General features: G+C 45.8%; 1 protein-coding gene across 2 annotated transcripts in view; it reads left to right on the top strand.

The window, feature by feature from the left end:
- The window catches only part of CASQ1 (calsequestrin 1), a 74509-nt gene that overhangs the window by 30620 nt on the left and 27456 nt on the right, over positions 1 to 16433 (top strand). For both annotated transcript variants that reach the window (XM_072114843.1, XM_072114842.1), the window contains exon 3: positions 10422 to 10522. In XM_072114843.1, the coding sequence (XP_071970944.1) occupies positions 10422 to 10522 (101 nt within the window). The remainder of the gene's footprint in view (positions 1 to 10421; positions 10523 to 16433) is intronic.

Below are 16433 nucleotides of genomic sequence, written 5' to 3'. Positions count from 1 at the left end.
CACCGAGGAGGAGATCCACCTCCTGCTACACTGCTCCAGATACTCAGCAGTGAGGGACACTCACTTCAGGACACTCTCAGATCTTCTCCTGGACTGGAGGAGGGAGAGGAGATCCATCCTGCTGGGGGAGAGGAGACCACAATGGCCATAGCACAATGAGGCACATTTACTGAGCGTCCGTCAGACGCATTTCCGTCGGGTTTCCCGAATTTTTCCGTTTTGCGCCGAATTGCCCCGGTTTTTTTGGTGCACACGACTGGATTGTGTCGCATCGGCGCCAGCTTGCATGCAACAGAAATGGGGGGGGGGGGGGCTGGCCGTCGGAAAACCCGGCTGATTCGGACAAACCGCGAAATTTAAAAATCAAATTGTGTCGCAAGATCATGCACTCATATGCACCGGGAAGAAGAAGGTGAACTCCGGCGGACCTTGGCGGGAAAGCGACGGAGGCAGGAACTCGGGTGCACGATCTTCTTGAATCGCGGCTGACCCGAATCCTCGTCGGACATTCGGGATCGGCGACGTCAATGGGACAGGTAAGTAAATGTGCCCCAAAATGTCACTGCCTGTCATAGGACATGTGATACCATGGACTAAGACATATATGAATTACTATTCCGGGGCAATTCAGCGCAAATCGGAAATATTCAGGAAACCCGACGAAAGTGCGGAGTTCGGACCTTTAGTAAATGAGCCCCAGTATATAGATGTAAGATAAACAGATAGATAAATATATAGTTATATATATTACCAATGGATATATACAAATGCAAAAACATGCGCAGTACTCCAATTGTCCAAATTTCAAAGTAAGGTGAACTTTATTGACACCGAAACATTGCCACAATTTCAATAAAGTTCACCTTACTTTGAAGTTTTGACTATTGGAGTGCTGAACATATTTTTGAATTTTGATTATTTTAGGGCCTTGCCCGGACCCTTGGGGGCGCTGCACCCCTGCTTTTGAGGAGCATCTACACTACGGGATTTTACTCCATCTAGATAGAAATGAGATAGATAGATATAATCCAGTGATACTTCCTCCGTCATTGCAAAAATTCTGTAAAAGGGGAGGAATTACTCCACAAAATACACGTTGTAGTAGCAGAACTTTCCCTCAGGCTGTGACGCAGGGGGGAAGGTTGTGGTAGGGAGGACTTGGTATTGGGTCTCTCCCGCCTGTGGGGTCAGATGTTCCAGCAGCGGGAGGATGAGTGGTGATAATTATAGGAGCTGCAGGTACTCATCTGCCATGATATGGAGAGATTTCCAGGAATCCCGGAGATGGCTGCCGCTGGCGATACCAGGAAAATCTGCAGCTGTGGGCCTTGTAATGTGTAGAGCAGACTGGGAGGGATAGGATCTGATTGTACATCAATGTATACACTCCCTAAGGGACATCTGGGAATTGTTCTTGAAGCCAACGTCACCAAATTTTCCATAGATCAGAAATATCACTATGTCTGGACTGACGTTATCCATTGCTTATCAGTTTTTTCCTCCGTAGGCTCAGGTGAGACTGGCTGCTATAATGTCTCCCATACACTGCACCATAACTCACTCAATCACTCAGAAGCATCATCTAGTATCATATAGGACATAATAGACAAGTATTGATGATTCAGATAGAAAACTTACCATTAGCAGCAGAGACTTCTGTCTATGCCCAGACCTCCCCACTAGCACCAGGAGGATCATGTTGGATATTATAGAGAAATTATGCCCTGTAATTAAAGCACTTGGGGTGAGATACCACATACAACTAACTGCAGAAGTTTCTTTTAGTTTCTCTCCTCCCTCACTCAGAAGCATCTGCAGGACCATATAGGACATTATGGAATAGCACGGACCTATACTGATGTAAAAAAAAGTATTTGGGGGGAGGGTATTCTTCAGGAGCAATGACAGGGTCATATAGGATTATATAAAGTGGTGCTCACCTGGACAGATGTAAATAAAGCATTTGGGTGATATAGAAACTTACTGGGGGTCATTTACTAAGGGCCCGATTCGCGGTTTCCCGACGTGTTACCCGAATATTTCCGATTTGCGCCGATTTCACCTATATTGCCCCGGGATTTTGGCGCACGCGATCGGATTGCGGTGCATCGGCGCTGGCATGCACGCGACGGAAATCGGGGGGCGTGGCCAAACAAAAACCCGACGGATTCGGAAAAACCGCCGCATTTAAAACAAAAAATCTCTCGCGGAGCTTGCACTTACCTTCACTCAGCCCGAGCCGGTGAACTCCACCGCGTCCCGATGCTTTTCAGTGCAGTAGCGCCACCTGGTGGACGGTGGAGGAACTACCTTAATGAATCCCGGCCGGACCCGAATCCACCGCAGAGAACGCGCTGCTGGATCGCGAATGGACCGAGTAAGTAAATCTGGCCCACTGTGATCTCTAGTAGCCTCTATCTGTGCCTCTTCTGTATCTTTTGACATAAAAGAATAATTATAACCTGAACAGGTATAAATAACTCACTTGTGAGAGACAGAAACTCACTGTTATCTCCTGAAGCCTCTGTTTATGCCTATGCCTCTCTTTTATCATTAAGAGGCACCAACAGGGTGATATAGGACATTATATAATAGCACTGACATGGCCTGATTGGAATAAAGCACTTGGGGTAAGATAGAAACTTGCTATTTTCTCCAGTAGCCTCTGTCTATGCCGGTGCATCTCCTCTATCCCTATGAAGCACCATCAAGGTCATATAGGACATTATAGAGTAATGCTGACCTGGCCTGATGGGAATAAACACTTGAGGTGAGATAGAAACTTAATATAAACTCCAGCAGCCTTTGTCTATACCTGTTCCTCTTCAGTATTTTTCAAAAGCAGTAGCATGATCATATAGGGACTAATAGAATAGTTCTGACCCGTACAGATGTAAATAAATCACTTGGGGTGAAATAGAAACTTACTATTATCTCTAATAGTCTCTGCCGATGTCTGTTCCTCTCCTCTATCCTTAGGAAGCAACAACAGGGTCAGATAGGGCATTATAGAGTAATGCTGACTTGGCCTGATGGGAATAAAGCACTTAGGGTGAGATAGAAACTTACTATTATCTCCAGTAGCCTCTGTCTATGCCTGTGCCTCTCCTCTATCCTTATGAAGCAACAACAGGGGCAAATAGGACACTATAGAGTAATGCTGACTTGGCCTAATGGGAATAAACCCCTTGAGGTGAGATAGAACCTTACTATAAGCTCTAGCAGCCTTTGTCTATACCTGTTCTTCTTCTGTATCTTTCGGAAGCAGTAGCATCAGATAGGACATAATATAATAGTTCTTACTAGTACAGATATAAATAAAGCACTTGGGGTGAGATAGAAACTTACTATTGTCTTCAGTAACCTCTGAACTATCATTATTGCGCAACAACTGGGTCATATAGGAAATTATAGGATAGTGATGAAAATAAAGCACTTTGGGTGAGATAAAAACTTACTTACTCATCATCCCCAGCTGTCTCTGTCTGTGCGTCTCTTCTGTCATACTGTTATTGGCAATAGCAATATATTAGCTGCTCTTATAATTTAGCTCCTGTTGGTGGGTACAGAGACCACAGGGGCCCTCCCCCCCCCCCCCCCTACCCCGTGTGTCCCTCTCCCATTTTCTAGTGGTGACACTCAGTACTTGCCGATCTTGGCTGTATTACAGCTCATTAGCATAATTAAGAGGCAGCGAGGTAGCACTACATCATGTTCCCGGCTGCTCAGGGTCATTATCACCGGTGCGCGGTACACTCATGTCACGCATGGACCTCCACGCGCTGTAGCAGCTGACATGGCCATGAATACCAGCCTCATTATATGGCCTGAACGTGCAGGATGACTCAGCCCAGGGGTTAACTAGCAGATAATATCCTCTGCGGAGTCAGAGCTGCTGCCCGCCAATGACAGCAGATACTGTGCTACATATGGTCTCTTAAAGGACCCACTTTTGGGTCACGACAGTAAAGATACACAGTGACGGAGCTTCTCTTTCAATTTCTGAAAAATCTTAGATTTTTTTTTAATATTACTTAGGCCCAAACCATATAGCAGCCCCCCCCCCCCCATTGTGTATCCTCCATATTAGCGCAGAGACTCCCCCAGAGAGAAGGCGCTTGTCATACATGGCTATCGGAAAGCGTCTTCTCATGCGCCCAGATGGGCAAATTTAACAAAAGCGAAAAATCTCGATGTTAGAGTCGCTCTAGTTTTCTGCACGCACCTGGTATGACAGCTAAGATAATTATTTCCCGCATTGGTTTGTAATTAGAGACGAGGAGAGAATGACACTACAATAAACAGTGCAGGGGAGGTGCGCGGCTCCCTACACCATCACCGGGGTACTAGTCTGTCATGTACATGGAGGAGAGGGGGCCTTCACCTGGGGCCCAATGACTGGATTCCCTGGACCTTTCTGGGAAGACGCTCATGGAGAGTTACCCATAATACACTGGGCCCTACAAGATATCAAAGGCCTATGATATCATATTACGGCCTAGAGAATGGCTAAGGCTTAAGATAGGCCTAAGATGTCAGAGGCCTGTGATATCATATTCACGGCCTAGAGAATGGCTAAGGCCTAAGATAAGCCTAAGGCCTAAGATGTCAAAGGCCTGTGATATTATATTCATGGCCTAGAGAATGGCTAAGGCCTAAGATAAGCCTAAGGCCTAAGATGTCAAAGGCCTGTGATATTATATTCATGGCCTAGAGAATGGCTAAGGCCTAAGATAAGCCTAAGGCCTAAGATGTCAGAGGCCTGTGATATCATATTCACGGCCTAGAGAATGGCTTAAGATAGGCCTAAGGCTACATTCACACATACTACGGCATGGCGGCATACATCGCTTCTCACCCCATAGAGTAACATAGGGCCCGGCGCCATATTCGGTTGAAAGATAGGACATGTCCAATCTTTCGACGGTGTGCTGCACCACACCGCTCCCGTACGGCGCCGTGAGGTCATTGAAGTGTATGAAGGACGTATATACGCCGTGTATACGTCTCCCGTATATACGTCCCCCATACGTTCGTGTGAATGTAGCCTAAGGCCTAAGATGTCGTAGGCCTATGATATCCTATTAACAGCCTAGAGAATGGCTAAGGCCTAAAATAGGCCTAAGATATCAGAGGCCTGTGATGTCATATTCACAGCCAAGTGAATGTGGCTATGGCTTAACATAGGCCTAAGTTATCAAAAGCCTGTGATATCCTAGTGAATAAGGCTATAATGTAATACCAAGCATGGCCACTATAGATTAGACCAGGGGTAGGGAACCTATGGCTCGGGAGCCAGATATGGCTCTTTTGTTGGCTGCATCTGGCTCTCAGACAGATCTTTAATACATAGTGATGGCTGCTGTGTGTGTCTTAGGCCCCTTCCACACTTGCGTTGCAGATCACGTCAGAGTTTGATCAGGGTACGATCAGGGTTTGGTCAGTAAAAAATGCACATTTTGCATCAGAGTTCAATCAGTTTTCAGTCTCAGTTTGTTCAGTGTCTCAGTTTTTCACGCGCATTTTCAATGCAATTTCAATGCGTTTTTCACGCACAGATAATGGCAATTGATGTGTGAAAAAATTGATTCGTCTCCATAGACTGGTGCGTTTTTCACGCGCGTGACTTGCAAAAGTAGAGCATGTCGAGATTTAAACGCACGTAAAAAAAAAAAAAACCTGCATGTGTGCGTGAAAAAATATGCAAGTCTGAAAAGACCCATTGATTACAATGGGTCAGAGTGCAATGCAAGTTCTGCGTGTCAAAAGCACCTGCAGAAAACACGCGTGAAAAACTCAAGTGTGAAAGGGGCCTTAGACTGATCACTGGACACAGGCAGCGATGTAACCGCAGCCTACATCCTTTGTATGACCCAGGCACCATCGCCTGGCTCAAAGAGAAGAGCGTGGGAGCGATGAGGAGCTGGCTGCAGGGAGCCCTTGTAAGTGAATATTCTTTTTTTTTTTTGCTGTGACTACCTATCTACTTGGAGTATGTGCTGTGGCTACTTATCTACTTGGGGGCATGTGCTGTGGCTACCTATCTACTGGCAGTATGTGCTGTGGCTACATATCTACTGGCAGTATGTGCTGTGGCTAACTTTCTACTGGGAGTATGTGCTGTGGCTACCTTTCTACTGGGAGTATGTGCTGTGGCTACCTATCCAACGGGAGTATGTGCTGTGGCTACCTATCCAACGGGAGTATGTGCTGTGGCTACCTTTCTACTGGGAGTATGTGCTGTGGCTACCTATCCAACGGGAGTATGTGCTGCAGCTACCTATCTAACAGGAGTATGTGCTGCAGATACCTATATACTGGGGGCATGTGCTATGGCTACATATATACTGGGGGACATGTGCTATGGCTATCTGGTAGCCCCTGGTCTTTATAGGAACTGCGAAAGTGGGAAGTGCCCCTTTAAATCCGCGAGTGATGGCGCATGTGCTGGCCAGCCGGGAGGCGGAAAGTGGTGAGTTGAATGAGCTCGGAAAGGGGCGCCGCCACAGAGAGGGGCACAGGTGTGCCTGCGATCCGAGACCTAGATTGCAGGGGCCCGTGACCCTGGGACTACCTATCTACTAGGGGGCATGTACACATGATATGGCTCTTCCGGAATAACATTTTAAAGTATGTGGCGTTCATGGCTCTCTCGGCCAAAAAGGTTCCTGACCCCTGGATTAGACTATATATCACGTTCGGTATGTTGTGGAGATATTGTAACACTCCTCCATACTCTGTGATCTCTTCACACCCTCAATCTAACAATAAGTATAGATTCATAAGTATTTCCTGAAAAAACTCTTTCAAAGGGGTCATCAATTACAAAAACCTATTTCCATTCATCCTATTAGAGAATTCTGAGGTTAAAAAAGGAGGAGTTACAAGTTACAAAGAGCGTCTCTCACTTTGGAGGACCTGTAACTACATAGTGATATGACTGTGCAGTACTTGTTTCCTCCTGCGGGGGTGCTATAGGGAAAGCGCACACTCACTACTAGTGTTTCCTACAGATGATCACTCAGGAGAAAGGAAGCTATGTTACTGACCAGATTGTTGTCCCTTCTAAAAGGGGATCTCCGGTAGTAATTATCTAAGGTGGAGAATCCCTTTAAGGTTTCAGATGCCAGGTGCATCACAGCTGCCAACCCTTGTGTATGGCGTCTAAGTCACCTCCAGAAGGTTTATTCGGCTGCTTGATAAACACCTTTACTTGGCTCCGCTCCGGTATTGATTCCTAGATTCCTGCCGGCAGCTTGCGGAGAGCTTTTATTTATCCAAATATAAATCACCCATCTGATCAAATATTTTACTCCACAACGAATCTCTGCAGAGCCGCAGGCAGATGTCTCCGACACACGGCCCAGCTGGCTTCACCGGCTCAAACGGCTGACAACTTGTGCCTGGAGAATAGCTAATAAGCCCGAAACTAAGAAAAAAACACTTGGTCCCAGAGCTTACAATCCAGGGATCCAAGGAGAACATGTTCACAAACAGCAGAAGAAAGAAAGACGAGATCATCATAGCTATCTGACATCTTTGTAATGGTCAGAGTTCAATTTTACTGATACAAAGCTCCAAATGCTCTACTTTCTTTCAAACGGCCATAGAAATAATACATTTCTGGCTGCCCGCAAAACCACTAGAGGGAGCTAACTAACAGTAGACAGAACTACTGTTGACTTCAATGGGAAGTGGGCTCCCCCTAGTGGTGGCTGCAGGGAGGTAGAATTTTATCAAGCTGAGAAAGTGGAACTATTTCCCCCATTACTCTACTTCCACACCAAGTAGGTGTAAAGGGGGGTACACCCGCTGGCAGAGTGGTCCGGGGAGAGGTATTCCTGCTCCTGTGCACTAGATTTAGCCAGCCCATTGAAGCCTCAATGGGCTCAGGTCAGCACCTTGCCCTATTACGGTACTGATGGGCCCAGCAGTCCGCCAGACACAATAGGAGGCCAGAGCCTCTGGATTAGAGATAAGCGGACTCGATGGTATAGGGCAGGGGTCAGGAACCTTTTTGGCCGAGAGAGCCATGAACGCCACATACTTTAAAATGTTATTCCGGAAGAGCCATATCATGTGTACATGCCCCCTAGTAGATAGGTAGTCCCAGGGTCACGGGCCCCTGCAATCTAGGTCTCGGATCGCAGGCACACCTGTGCCCCTCTCTGTGGCGGCGCCCCTTTCCGAGCTCATTCAACTCACCACTTTCCGCCTCCCGGCTGGCCAGCACATGCGCCATCACTCGCGGATTTAAAGGGGCACTTCCCACTTTCGCAGTTCCTATAAAGACCAGGGGCTACCAGATAGCCATAGCACATGTCCCCCAGTATATATGTAGCCATAGCACATGCCCCCAGTATATAGGTATCTGCAGCACATACTCCTGTTAGATAGGTAGCTGCAGCACATACTCCCGTTGGATAGGTAGCCACAGCACATACTCCCAGTAGAAAGGTAGCCACAGCACATACTCCCGTTGGATAGGTAGCCACAGCACATACTCCCGTTGGATAGGTAGCCACAGCACATACTCCCAGTAGAAAGGTAGCCACAGCACATACTCCCAGTAGAAAGTTAGCCACAGCACATACTGCCAGTAGATATGTAGCCACAGCACATACTGCCAGTAGATAGGTAGCCACAGCACATGCCCCCAAGTAGATAAGTAGCCACAGCACATACTCCAAGTAGATAGGTAGTCACAGCAAAAAAAAAAAAGAATATTCACTTACAAGGGCTCCCTGCAGCCAGCTCCTCATCGCTCCCACGCTCTTCTCTTTGAGCCAGGCGATGGTGCCTGGGTCATACAAAGGATGTAGGCTGCGGTTACATCGCTGCCTGTGTCCAGTGATCAGTCTAAGGCCCCTTTCACACTTGAGTTTTTCACGCGTGTTTTCTGCAGGTGCTTTTGACACGCAGAACTTGCATTGCACTCTGACCCATTGTAATCAATGGGTCTTTTCAGACTTGCATATTTTTTCACGCACACATGCAGGTTTTTTTTTTTTTTACGTGCGTTTAAATCTCGACATGCTCTACTTTTGCAAGTCACGCGCGTGAAAAACGCACCAGTCTATGGAGACGAATCAATTTTTTCACACATCAATTGCCATTATCTGTGCGTGAAAAACGCATTGAAATTGCATTGAAAATGCGCGTGAAAAACTGAGACACTGAACAAACTGAGACTGAAAACTGATTGAACTCTGATGCAAAATGTGCATTTTTTACTGACCAAACCCTGATCGTACCCTGATCAAACTCTGACGTGATCTGCAACGCAAGTGTGGAAGGGGCCTAAGACACACACAGCAGCCATCACTATGTATTAAAGATCTGTCTGAGAGCCAGATGCAGCCAACAAAAGAGCCATATCTGGCTCCCGAGCCATAGGTTCCCTACCCCTGGTATAGGGTTTCAGTATGGCTGCCAACTCTGACATATTGCCGGATTGGCCAGGGGGACAGACTACAGGAGCACTCCTGGCCAATCATAGCCCAAGCTAGTTGCTAGGGGCATTTCTATTCCTGATATATCAGATGCGCAGGTGGGGCAAGGGGAATATCATTCAACTCTGTGTCTCTGTGTATCTCCATGGTAACAGACTACAAATAAAGCCTGTGTAGTCTGTTACCATGTAGACATTTGTCTGCCTAGGAGCTGTATACAGAAAACGGTAGGAGATTCATAACCATGATTTTAAATGCGTCACATGTACAATGTACATATGACATAAACACGTGATTTTGGTAAGTAAATACCAGCATATAGGGGCCTAAAAGTAAAGTAAATCTACACCGAGGATACTAAAGCTTAGAGAGAGAAGAACATCTCCACTCTCTGTGCAGTGGTCTGGCTTGGTAACTACAGCTAGGCTCCCATTCAAGGTAGTAGGAGATGAGCTGTAGTAGCACAAATTGACCACTACATAGAGGACGGCGCTGTTTTCATTTTGACTCTGGCATTGCAGGCCACGAAAATCAGCTGATCAATGAGGGTCCTGGGTGTCCATAAAAAAAAATTATATATATATATATACTTATATATGTGTCGGAAAACTCATTTTATTAATTTTTACCACAAAAATGTAATTCTGTAAAAATGGTGAAAAGATGAAACTGTAATCCAACCCAAACAAAATCTGTAACACATCAATTTATGCCTGAAAACACAGCAATATTTTTTTTAATAAATAACAACAGTAACAGGAAAAATGTGTAATAATGAGCAAATGTGTGAAAAAGCTGCTGAAAATTAGAAAAAAAAGGGCAAATTTAAAAAAAAACAGATGTAATAATGAAATAAACAGCAATAAACAAATAAAATTAAAAAATAATTGCAAACATATGTTTACGAAGTTTACGGTTCTCGCCCAACAGGTCACATGACCACTTTTTTTTTGTCTTTTTTAAAATTAGGACTGGATGAGGAGGACAGTATCTACGTGTTCAAGGACGACGAGATCATTGAGTATGATGGAGAGTTTTCGGCAGACACTCTGGTGGAGTTCCTACTTGATGTAAGTCCATTTTTAGAGATGTTTTAAAGGATTTTATGTGCATATTATACACCTCCTACAAAAGGTAATGGGTATAAAGTAACGTGTGTAGACCCACTGTGTCACCCAACTCATTTGACTTTGATCTTTTCCTAATGGTGTCAAAGGTCAAAGATTTGACCGTTTAACCCATGTATAGGGATCTGGACCTCGTTGCAGGGAAATTACCTGGTGTCTACTTCTTGGACTAATCGCAGTGGCACCAAAGGAATAAGTTGACAACAGGGCATGTGAAGTTCATACCTACGTGGTCAAGAAGTGAGGGTGGGTTCAGGTACACGGTGTGGTCAACACGGGTGAAGCGTATGGTCTCTATTAGCTTGGATCTACATGTAACAGAGCAAATTGTGATTTAAAGGAAGAGTCCATATCTGACGTCCATCATGGTGGTCTAATAGGGTCTGTAGAAGAGGTTTAAGAATCATCCATGGGCCATAAGGTCACCGAATGAACAAATAATAAGCTAAGAAGAGTGAACTCAAGAGATGACTTCAAGAAATTCCACTTTGGACAGAGTAATAGGCTGCCTAGAGATGGGCTTGGTGGAGGCTCAAAATGGCTCTCAACATCTAGAGAAGGTTGGAAGGAAGAGGGAGAATAGGACAAGGTGATTGCTGATGAGCGTTAGAGAGGGCACACAAGACTCAGGATGAAGAGAGAATTAGGACTAGAAGTGGAGCGAGAAAAGGAGGTCTCAGGAGGGAAGAGAGAAAATGGAAGCAACAGAGAAAGAGGAAGAAGAAGAAGAAGTGCTAAGATGAAGAGGCAACCAGAGAGGAACAGAAATGGATGAGAAGACAACAACCTGCAAAGGATTGAATGACAAGTCAGAGAGAACTGGAGGAATGACAGGACAGAGATAAGTGGAGGAATGACCGGACAGAGAGAACTGGAGGAATGACAGAGATAACTGGAGGAATGACAGGACAGAGATAAAGTGGAGGAATGACAGGACAGAGAGAACTGGAGGAATGACAGGACAGAGAGAACTGGAGGAATGACAGGACAGAGATAACTGGAGGAATGACAGGACAGAGATAACTGCAGGAATGACAGGACAGAGAGAACTGGAGGAATGACAGGACAGAGATAAGTGGAGGAATTACAGGACAGAGAGAACTGGAGGAATGACAGGACAGCGATAACTGGAGGAATGACAGGACAGAGAGAACTGGTGGAATGACCAGACAGAGATGACTGGAGGAATAATAGGACAGAGAGAACTGGTGGAATGACCGAACAGAGATAACTGGAGGAATGACCGGACAGAGATAGCTGGAGGAATGACAGGACAGAGATAACTGGAGGAATGACCGGACAGAGATAACTGGAGGAATGACCGGACAGAGATAACTGCAGGAATGACAGGACAGAGAGAACTGAAGGAATGACAGAGATAACTGGAGGAATGACAGGACAGAGAGAACTGGAGGAATGATATGACAGAGAGAACTGGAGGAATGGCAGGACAGAGATAACTGGAGGAATGACAGGACAGCGATAACTGGAGGAATAACAGGACACAAAGAACTGGAGGAATGACAGAGATAACTGGAGGAATGACAGGACAGAGATAACTGAAGGAATGACAGGAGAGAGATAACTGGAGGAATGACAGGACAGAGATAACTGGAGGAATGACAGGACAGAGATAACTGGAGGAATGAAAGGACATAAATAACTGGAGGAATGATAGGACAGAGATAACTGGAGGAATGACAGGACAGAGATAACTGGAGGAATGACAGGACAGAGATAACTAGAGGAATGAAAGGACAGAGATAACTAAAGGAATGACAGAGATAACTGGAGGAATGACAGGACAGAGATAACTGGAGGAATAACAGGACAGAGATGACTGAAGGAATGACAGGACAGAGATAACTGGAGGAATGACAGAGATAACTGGAGGAATGACAGAGATAACTGGAGGAATGACTGGACAGAGATAGCTGGAGGAATGACAGGACAGAGATAACTGGAGGAATGACCGGACAGAGATAACTGAAGGAATGACAGAGATAACTGGAGGAATAACAGGACACAAAGAACTGGAGGAATGACAGAGATAACTGGAGGAATGACAGGACAGAGATAACTGAAGGAATGACAGGAGAGAGATAACTGGAGGAATGACAGGACAGAGATAACTGGAGGAATGACAGGACAGAGATAACTGGAGGAATGAAAGGACAGAGATAACTGGAGGAATGATAGGACAGAGATAACTGGAGGAATGACAGGACAGAGATAACTGGAGGAATGACAGGACAGAGATAACTAGAGGAATGAAAGGACAGAGATAACTGGAGGAATGACAGAGATAACTGGAGGAATGATATGACAGAGATAACTGGAGGAATGACAGGACAGAGATAACTGGAGGAATGATAGGACAGAGATAACTGGATGAATGACAGAGATAACTGGAGGAATGACAGAACAGAGATAACTGGAGGAATGATAGGAAAGAGAAAACTGGAGGAATGACAGGACAGAGATAACTGGAGGAATGATAGGAAAGAGAAAACTGGAGGAATGATAGGACAGAGATAACTGGATGAATGACAGGACAGAGGTAACTGGAGGAATGACAGGACACAGAAATAACTGGAGGAATGACAGGACAGACGTAACTGGAGGAATGACAGGACACAGAGATAACTGGAGGAATGACTGGACAGAGATAACTGGAGGAATGACAGGACAGAGATAACTGCAGGAATGACAGGACAGAGATAACTGGAGGAATGACAGGACACAGATAACTGGAGGAATGAGCGGACAGAGATAACTGGAGGAATGACCGGATACAGAGAACTGTTACATTATAATAGCCCTTTTTCTATATCCCCCACACACCTATTATGTCCCCTTGTCTTTGGAATTTTTGCTGTGAGGAAAAAAATATACATTCCACAGATATATGTAAGTATAAGCCGACCTGAGAGTAAAGCGAGGTACCTAATTTTACCACAAACAAAAAACGGGAAAAACGGGAATATAAGTCCAGGATGGGAATTTCAGCCGCTACTCTTTAATACAATGTCCAGCATCAGCCTCCCTCACTAGTAAAATGTCTGTAGCAGCCTCCCCTCACTAGTAAAATGTCTGTAGCAGCCTCCCCTCATTAATAAAATGTCTGCAGCAGCCTCCACTCAATTATAAAATGTCTGCAGCAGCCTCCCCTCATTAATAAAATGTCTGCAGCAGCCTCCCCTCATTCATAAAAGGTCTGCAGCAGCCTCCCTCATTTATGAAATGTCTGCAACAGAGGCCACACCATTAATGAAATGTCTGCAGCAGCCTACCCACAATTAATGAAAGATCCGCAGCAGAGCCCCCCAATGAAATGTCCACAGCAGAACCCTCTGCACTGAAATGTCCCCAGCAGTGCTCCTCCCAATGAAACATTCCCAACAGTGTTCCCCCCATTATTGAAATGTCCTCAGCAGAGCCCCCTTAATGAAATGCCCCCAGCAGTGCTCCTCTCATAAAATGTCACCAGCAATGCTCCCCCCATTATTTAAATGCCCCCAGAAGTGCTACCCCATAAAATGTCCCTAGCAATGCTCCCCCATAATTGAAATGCCCCCAGCAGTGCTTCCCTTATTATTGAAGTCCTCCAGCAGTGCTCCTCCCCCATAAAATGCCCCCATCAGTGCCCCCCCATAATGAAATGCCCACAGCAGTGCTCTCCACTAATGAAATACCCCTACAAGTGCCCCCCCTAATGAAATGCCCCTAGTAGTGCTCCACCCCACATAAAGTGCCCCCAGCAATGCTCCCCCTATAAAATTCCCCCAGCAGTGCTCCACCCATTAATTAAATGGCCCAACAGTGCTCCCCCCATTATTGAAATGCCCCCAGCAGTGCTCCCCCCCCCACCATAAACTGCCCCCAACAGTGCTCCCCCATCCCCCAATAAAATGTCCACAGCAGAAGTATCCTAAAATTCCCCCTGCAGTGCTCTCCCCTAATGAAATGCCCCCCGAAAAATAATAAAGTCATCACTTCCCTCCGGTGCTCTTCTTCACCCCTCGGCCCTGACAGTAATCTAAAGTGTATATCAGAAGACATGAAGACAAAAGTGATCGGGAGAGGAAGGAGTAAAAAAAAGCCACAAATCCGACATAAAAAATATAGAGAAATAAAGAGGACAAATGAAACCTGTAAGTGAGAAGAAAGATGACAAGAAGAGACAAGGAGCTTCACGAGGTGAAGAGACCGAGGAGTAAGACGAGGAATAAAGGACCGTAATGAGGAAGAGGAGACAGGAGTGACAGGAGGCCACCAGCTAGAAATGTGAAATTAGCAGGAGAGGTAAAATATGTCCAACCTCAGCCTAGTAGTCAGGAGACAGATGACGGGAGGCGGGAGGGACCTCATGGGGTGACGGGGACCTGGGCCGAGGGTGGAAGAGGCCTCATCCTCAAGTAGAGCAGCTCTGATGCCTATTCCTCATTATTAAGATGCCTTTTATTGGCGCCATTATTTAAAGAGCACACACTCTGCCGGGCACAGACCGTAAATCCAGTGTTTACAGAATTAAGTCCCGGCTGACCCCAATTACAGCTCCAGAATATCTCACGAAATCTCAAAGATTGCACAACTCAATCAGAAAAAGCAATTGAATTCCCGTCCCTAGGAAGGAGACATGTTTGGAATAACGCAGTCGGACACGGGCAGGTTATTAAGAATGAATACTAACAATCAAGCTTTCTTTTTTGAAGGTCCTCCAGGCTTCATTACCACAAGTGGTTGAGAAAAGACAAAATAAATAGAATTTTCCACATTAAGAGGATAAAACGTAACTTCTACAAAAATAACCAATACAAAATTATACTCAAAACATGTTATTTGGATGATAAAAAGAACGTAGTAACAAGTAACAAAGACCCAAGGAGTTGGGACTTCCATATAACGTATCTGTTTGTTAGTATCTTAAGAAATGCAGCAACGTTTCCACCACTTGTGGTCTTCATCTAAACACAATGGATTAAGAAACACGTGTGGGCAAATCAATGCCAGCCTTTTCTGGTGCCCAAGATCTTTTGAACTTTATGGATTGATGACCATCAAAAGGTTCAAGGTTGATCCTTGAGCAATGTTTCAGCCACATGTGTTTTTCGTCAGCACAAGAATAAGAATTCCTTGTCCAAGTCCATACGAGGCCAAAATGTTGCAACGTTTTAAAGTCTACGAGATTTAGTTACGCAGTCCATTCGCGATCCAGCGGTGGGTTCTCCGTCAAGGATTCGGGTCTTCCGGTGATTCACTAAGGTAGTGTGCCCGATGTCCACCAGGTGTTGCTGCTGCGCTGAAGTCCATCGGAGTTCACCATCCGTTGCTGGGTGCAGGTAAGCGCTTGTCAAGCGACACATATTTTTTTTTAAATTTTGCGTTTTTTCCGAATCCGTGGGGTTTTCCGACGGCCACACCCCCCGATTTCGGTCACGTGCATTCCGGCGCCAATGCGCCACAATCTGATCGCGTGCACCAAAAACCCGGGGCAATTCGGAGGGAAAACCTGACCAAAAAAAGCGATTCGGGCCCTTAGTAAATGACCCCCTATGTGTTAAGTATCTTCATTACTTTATGGGATGATGACCAAGCAGAAAGCCATACCGAGAGAAGCACAGAAGAAGACAATGGGGGTCATTTACTAAGGGCCCGATTCACGTTTTCCCGACATGTTACCCGAATTTTTCCCATTTGCGCCGATTTCCCCTGAATCACCCCGGGATTTCCCCTGAATCGCCCCTGAATCGCCCCGGCATTGGCGCACGTGATCAGATTGTGGCGCATCGGCGCCGGCATGCACACGACGGAAATGGGGGGGGGCGTGGCCGAACGAAAACCCGACGGATTC

Source organism: Engystomops pustulosus, chromosome 7 (genome assembly GCF_040894005.1).
Source record: "Engystomops pustulosus chromosome 7, aEngPut4.maternal, whole genome shotgun sequence".
Classification (NCBI taxonomy): Eukaryota; Metazoa; Chordata; class Amphibia; order Anura; family Leptodactylidae; genus Engystomops; species Engystomops pustulosus.
Note: the sequence above shows the minus strand (reverse complement) of the source record. Positions and strands in the feature narration are given on the sequence as shown.